General features: G+C 40.1%; 1 protein-coding gene across 2 annotated transcripts in view; it reads right to left on the bottom strand.

The window, feature by feature from the left end:
* LOC116693445 (cyclin-dependent kinase 10) overlaps positions 1–6026 on the bottom strand; it is a 23453-nt gene extending 17427 nt beyond the window's left edge. For both annotated transcript variants that reach the window (XR_004332919.1, XM_032522436.1), the window contains exons 1-6: positions 5776–6026; positions 3891–4117; positions 2549–2858; positions 1560–1632; positions 1381–1452; positions 575–677 (exon numbers count right to left, since the gene is read on the bottom strand). Coding sequence is in view for 1 of the 2 variants with exons in the window: in XM_032522436.1 (XP_032378327.1) it covers positions 575–677; positions 1381–1452; positions 1560–1632; positions 2549–2638 (338 nt within the window). In the remaining variant the exon portion in view is untranslated. The remainder of the gene's footprint in view (positions 1–574; positions 678–1380; positions 1453–1559; positions 1633–2548; positions 2859–3890; positions 4118–5775) is intronic.

Raw genomic sequence — 6026 nt, 5'->3', positions numbered from 1 at the left:
GTGTGGCCTGGGTGTGGCCTGGGGGACGGTCAACAAAACGGCCCATTTGTGTGACGTCCTGTCCTGTTGTGTTCTTATACCCCCTTAACAAAGCACAAGCAGATTACTGTTCTCCGTCAGATCGTTTGTAGATTCCGACGTTTCTGACCGCACTTGAAAGCAGTTTACTTCACGGGGAGAGAGGAAGAAAAGAGATAAGCGAGACATAGCGACTGCTTTGCTGTTGCAGGAAACAATCAACTATTACACAAACTCCAGGGCAAGTGAGTGCCTGTGTTTTGTTTTTTACCCTTATAATGTTTAAAAAATGTTCTTGCGGCAACGATAAAGTTATTGATGTTATTATCCTGTTTGGGACACACCGCCTTAAACCAGAGCTCAAAACACACTGACATGTCTGTTTACCGGTTACATGATTGGCCACAGCAGCGTGACGTGAGGTTGAGTCATTCTCAAATTCTTTTTGAGTGTCCCCCCCCCCCCATAAAAATGAATGGAAAGACCTGCATTTTTGCCAGACCGTTGGCCAGCTGAGGCAGGCAGCCTTATAGTGGTGTGTGTGCATGTGCACTACCTCTCCAGTTGACTGCCAACAACCACTTCTTTCAGCTCCACTATGTTGGGATGTCTCAGCCTCAGCAGCAGGGTGATCTCTCTGAGACTACTGATGGGGATCCCTGACAGAGAAAGAGAAGGGCATTGCCGTTTTAAAAAGAAAAATACTACAGAAACACAGCCGTAGGTGCTCACACCCCCATCGCTCCTCTACACAGTTGCAAAAAGGAAGAATTAGAAGAGGTTATTATCTTGTCATTTTTTTGTCCTCTTTGTCTTCAGAACTAAATGCTGCGGTTGTCCTTTCTCAGCTTCTGCACCATTTTCTAAACATGGCCACACTGAGAAATACAGAGATTTATGGAGCTGATAGGCTTACTAAGCTACATATCAATTTATTTGGCAAGGGCTTAAATGTAACGGACGTTCATTAATATGCTCACTATAGTTTAAAATGGCTTTAAGCGGCTCAGACATTTTGGACACTATGAAACAAAAACTGTAAACTATGGATTCAAATTATTTTAATTTTGCTCATTTTTTTGCAACGCTAAATCTGGGCCAAAAGGATGGCAGCATAGGTTATCTTTGATATCCAACACTGTGTTTCAGAGCAAGCTATATCTCCATAACTACTCCCTCAACTCCTCTACGCACCAACCGTCAGGCTAAAACTTCCACATGACCAATGATGTTCCCTACATTCCCCAAAAAGGTTATTAGACACAAACAACACATCGACAAAGACAAACATACATACAATGCCTACAAAAATACTCCATTCAAAACACTCATATGAATCAGCGTTCAGAGCATTGATCTCACCGTCTTTCTCTTTGTCCATCCGCACCTTCTTCAATGCTACAATCTCATCTGACTTGGTGTCTCGCGCTCGGTCTATATTAGGAACAGGAAACAGGTATGAGTTAACAGCAGTTAAAATGATCTGCTATTTTTATCTTCCTTTTTGACTCAATCTATGATCTGCAACATTGATAACTTACACACAATGCCGTAAGTTCCTTCTCCTATGCGGTTAAATTTCTCAAACTCTCGAACACTTCTGCAGCTCCCAAACTGAAAAAGAAAGAAAAGATAGAGATGGCACAGATGCTCCCTTCACTTCAGTGAACTTCATCGTCATGCTTGTCTCCAGTACATGAATTTGACCTGCTAACTTAGGTTTACACATGTTGTGCCTGATAGTGACGTTTAGAAGTCAGCGAGAGACTAAATCTGATCAGACTACCATATACAGCCTGTTAATTAAAATCAGCAACAGATCGCATGAAGAGCATTTTGAGAGCTACTCTGTCATAATTGAAAATGGAGACTGTGTACAAGCTGAGATATGGGTCTGATAACATTTTATTAAATCGGACAACGGATTATTACGAGTTATGCCTGATGAAGGCTTGCCAGGGAATCACTCGATGACGCAGAGAGTTGGGTTCATGGAAAAGCTACAGTAATAAGATTGACAGTGGTGCACCGACCTTAGTTTTTTTTTACCTTGGAAGTTAAGTGCCTCGTGAAGCAAAGGTGCCTCACTAGCTAATTACTGATGACGTCCTAGATGGGGAGAACGCCAATCTCTATTTAAGAAAGGCAATTTAAATAATTAAATTACCTTGAACACTGGCGGTTCCAAAAACTGATTGGCCCATCAGTGACTTTTAAGCATAAGCGTATCGATTAAATTGTAACTTGTACATAATTTGACAAGTTTTTTTTTTTTTTTGCTTGCTAATGTTATTAGCATTAAGTTAGCGTTATACGGTTCTGTATGCGTCACGCGAGTGTTGAGCACAAGACATCTACACAGCGACTTATCTATTATATGTCATGTTGCCTGTCAAATATATATGCCAAATTTCAGACTAGGCCACCTACAGTTGTGACGAGTATGCCCCTGTAATGTATGCGCTGTAGCGTTGCTGATAAGCAGGACATCATTAAACTACCCCCCCAACAAAGCTAAGCTAACTCTTACCCTGTCATTTCGAGGCACCGTAAATGTTTTATTGTTCTTGATAGACTTGAGCTTTATAGGGTCCTGTTCGTCTTCTCCCACGGTGTCCATTCTTTCGACTCGTTTGCAGCCTCAGAAGACAAGAGTAGAGTCCGTTTTGGCTTTAACTCGGGCTCACTCGGGCGCCGCCATTGTGTTTTGGTTCGTGCCACCACCAGGACAACAAAGTGCTTTCCCGGAGTTTGAACAGGCGGAGTACGTCAACACGCTGCCATGCGGTTCTGCAACTGCGTGATACTTGTGCAATCCATTTTGAGTTCTTCTTTGAATACTGCAATAAAATACAGAAAACAAATTAATCAAAGAGGAAGAGATTAGCCGGGACACAGTATATAGGAGAAACTACAGGATACCTCCAAAACCCCTGATCACCAATTCAAACATTTTAAATGTGTACAGAATGTATTTGACTCCAAGAAAACGTCATGCTTTGAAAATGATCCCATCTCCTAATTGTGATCTATGTACACTTGATGTCCCAGGGTCATTTATACATTATTTTTGGTGTGAGTGTTTACCTTTTGGAGACAGATATAGCCTGTGTCTCACTTTTAGTGATCTGCTTGGAGGTAATATTCCACTGTCACTGACCTTGCTCTTACTTAATGATGACTCAATCTGCCTTAGAATTGTCTCTACAGCAATAGCGTATACTATGGACTGGTGGTCTCACTGCAGCAAAGAAAATGTTGGCTTTGCGATGGCAACCGCCTCACACATGGCAGCAGAGTGCCAACTGTTTTCTAGACATAGTTATGGAGAGATGTGTGGCACAAGCTGGGAGCTTGTCAGAAAACTCTACATGCATGGAATTAAACTTACACCTTGGTTAAAGAGCTTTTAATCTACCTGGCTGTATTGTTATAGATTACACAGTACTACATAGTCATAAACCTAAACCAGCAACAGCATTAAAAAGCTGCTCACATCAAACAAATCAGTTAAAATAATTTTGCATAGTAAGATCATTTAGTTTTTACATTTAAGTAAAGTGCGCTGCTCATTCTGCTGTTTATGTCCAGTAAAAAGTAAAGTGTATTTGAATACTTTTTAAAGAACGTTTTTATAGTTTCAGTTTTATATATATACTGTATATATAATGAGCAATTGCAATTACAAGAGTCCTAAATTCTACAAATTGAACATAAGTAAATGCAGAAAATAAATTACAAGAATATAGAGAAAATTATGATGTGTAGTCTTATGTGTGTATGTGTGAGTAGTTATGCGAGACAAGAAGGTCAAACAAAATCAGATATGAATAGTTCAGATCAATAAAGACCAAGTTCGACTCCCATTTTACCTCCTGCAGGACATGCTGTTATCGATTGGCCACAAATTTGTTCCCCACTACGAAGGGTGTGGAAGAGGGCCGCCGCTCTTTGACGGCATCAGCTAAGGTCATGGTGGATGGTAAGGCATACAGGTCCTCTCGTGATGGAGCTGTGACGATGATGGCGGGTCGAGGTGGAGAGGAGTGAGCTGAATCTGACTCAGTGTTGGACTGTGGTGGGGGCGGGCTCTCTTCAACTGAGAGGGGTGTCAGAGGTGGAAGACACACACTGATTAACACCAAACAGTTACTATATTACTGTAATATTTACCCACTACAAAACCTTTGTTTGTGGAAGCGTTTGCGGTCTTCTCCAGCCTCTATTGTAATTCATGTCTGCTAAATTTAGTCCTCACAGATAAAGGAAGGCATGAACACCGGACTGTCTGGGAAAAAGCCTGCAAGTTAGTAACCTGCTGTTAAGAGGATTCACCGCAGTGTGTGCGTGCTTGTGGCTGCAAAGATTTATGAATTGTCAACTATTAAATTAATGGCCAACTACTTGATTTATGAATAATCGATTTGAGTCTAAATCCTCTGATTCCAGCTCCTTAAATGTGAATATTTTCTATTTTCTTTACTCCTCTGTGACATTTTTATCTGATAATCTTTGAGTCGTGGACAAAACAAGTCATATTAAGACGTCATATTGGTGTTTAGAAAACACTGATCCAGTATTTTCACCATTTTCTGACATTTTATAGACCAAGAACCAATCGATTGAGAAAACAATCTACAGATTTATCAACACTGAAAATAATGTTAAATTGCAGCCCTAGCAGTGATTGTGTGTGGACATGCTTAGGTGTAGTACGTTTTTCTGTTTGGTAGGTAATGCAACAGACCCTGTTAAATTGGATTGTGCTAATTTCTTAAGAGCGTTAGGGCTGTGTCTTTCTGTGTCTATCATTTTTCACCGCTGAACACAATTGTACCTCGATTAATAAGGGAGCCTATTACAAACTGTACAAATTAACATAATCCTAAAGAGGGCTTACTATACCAATAATTGTGCAGCAGCTTTGTTGGCAAGGTTGTTACAAAAGCTGATCAGCATTAATAATAATTATACGTGGTCATCTGCACATTCTTCTCACAGGACACATAGCATCTAACATCTGTACTGATGCTAGTTATTGAATGTTTTATGAATTCTTAACTTGATGTTAGGATTAAGTAGCCATTTTAAAATTATTGTAAACACCTGGGCTCATACACCGGGGCATGTCAATGTTGTCAATGTTCCCAAAATATGGTAATGTATTACAATATAAAAAGTCATGGTTGCTAAGTGACCCTTTCAAATGTTTCTTTGAATGATGATAATTAGGGCTGGGCAATATATCCCTATTACATATTTTTAATATATTGATATTGTGATATGAGACTAGATTTTGTGAAAGCACCAATTGTCAACCCTATAATATCTTCATTGATGTATTTGTTAAAAGATATTTAATTTACACCATATCGCCTCATGATAATGTGCAGTGATGCCGGGAGACTGTTCCAAAGAGATGTCCTCTGTTTATCAAAGTAAATTGGTGGAGGTTAAGCTCATGTCCTGTTATTAAGTATTTACTCTATGCCTGATAGCAAAACAAAATACAAACTTCAATAGTTATCAGGGTGGTAGGTCAGTAGACTCATAAATATTTCCATTTACAGTCCATGTACAGATATAACTCCCCTGCACTTTAAGACGCACACACACACACACACACACAGAATATTATGAAGAATCTGGTTCAAATTAAATTTATTCTTAAAGCAGCAATCCTTAAATCCAATCTGCCGATTCGGTGATAAAATCCCTGGTATGTTTAATTCTGTGTCCTGTGTATTTCAATCCTACCTGGATATTCCTTCTGGCTTACTCCAGACCCCATTAGGCTTCAGTCAGCGGTTGCTCAGTCCTTACATGTCCACATACATGGTGCTCACATTTTGGCCAGTCCATGCTACTTGCAAGAGTCTGTGCTATATTCTTTTGTCAATCTGCCTGTCCCTGTCTCTGCCACTCCCTCCCTGTTTCCGTCACTTGCTATGTCTGGTGGCAGACACTAATCCTACGCAGCTGCTCACAGCCATAGTAAAAGGTGTTTG

Source organism: Etheostoma spectabile, chromosome 8, assembly GCF_008692095.1.
Source record: "Etheostoma spectabile isolate EspeVRDwgs_2016 chromosome 8, UIUC_Espe_1.0, whole genome shotgun sequence".
Lineage (NCBI taxonomy): Eukaryota > Metazoa > Chordata > Actinopteri > Perciformes > Percidae > Etheostoma > Etheostoma spectabile.
This window is presented reverse-complemented; position numbering and strand designations above follow the sequence as displayed.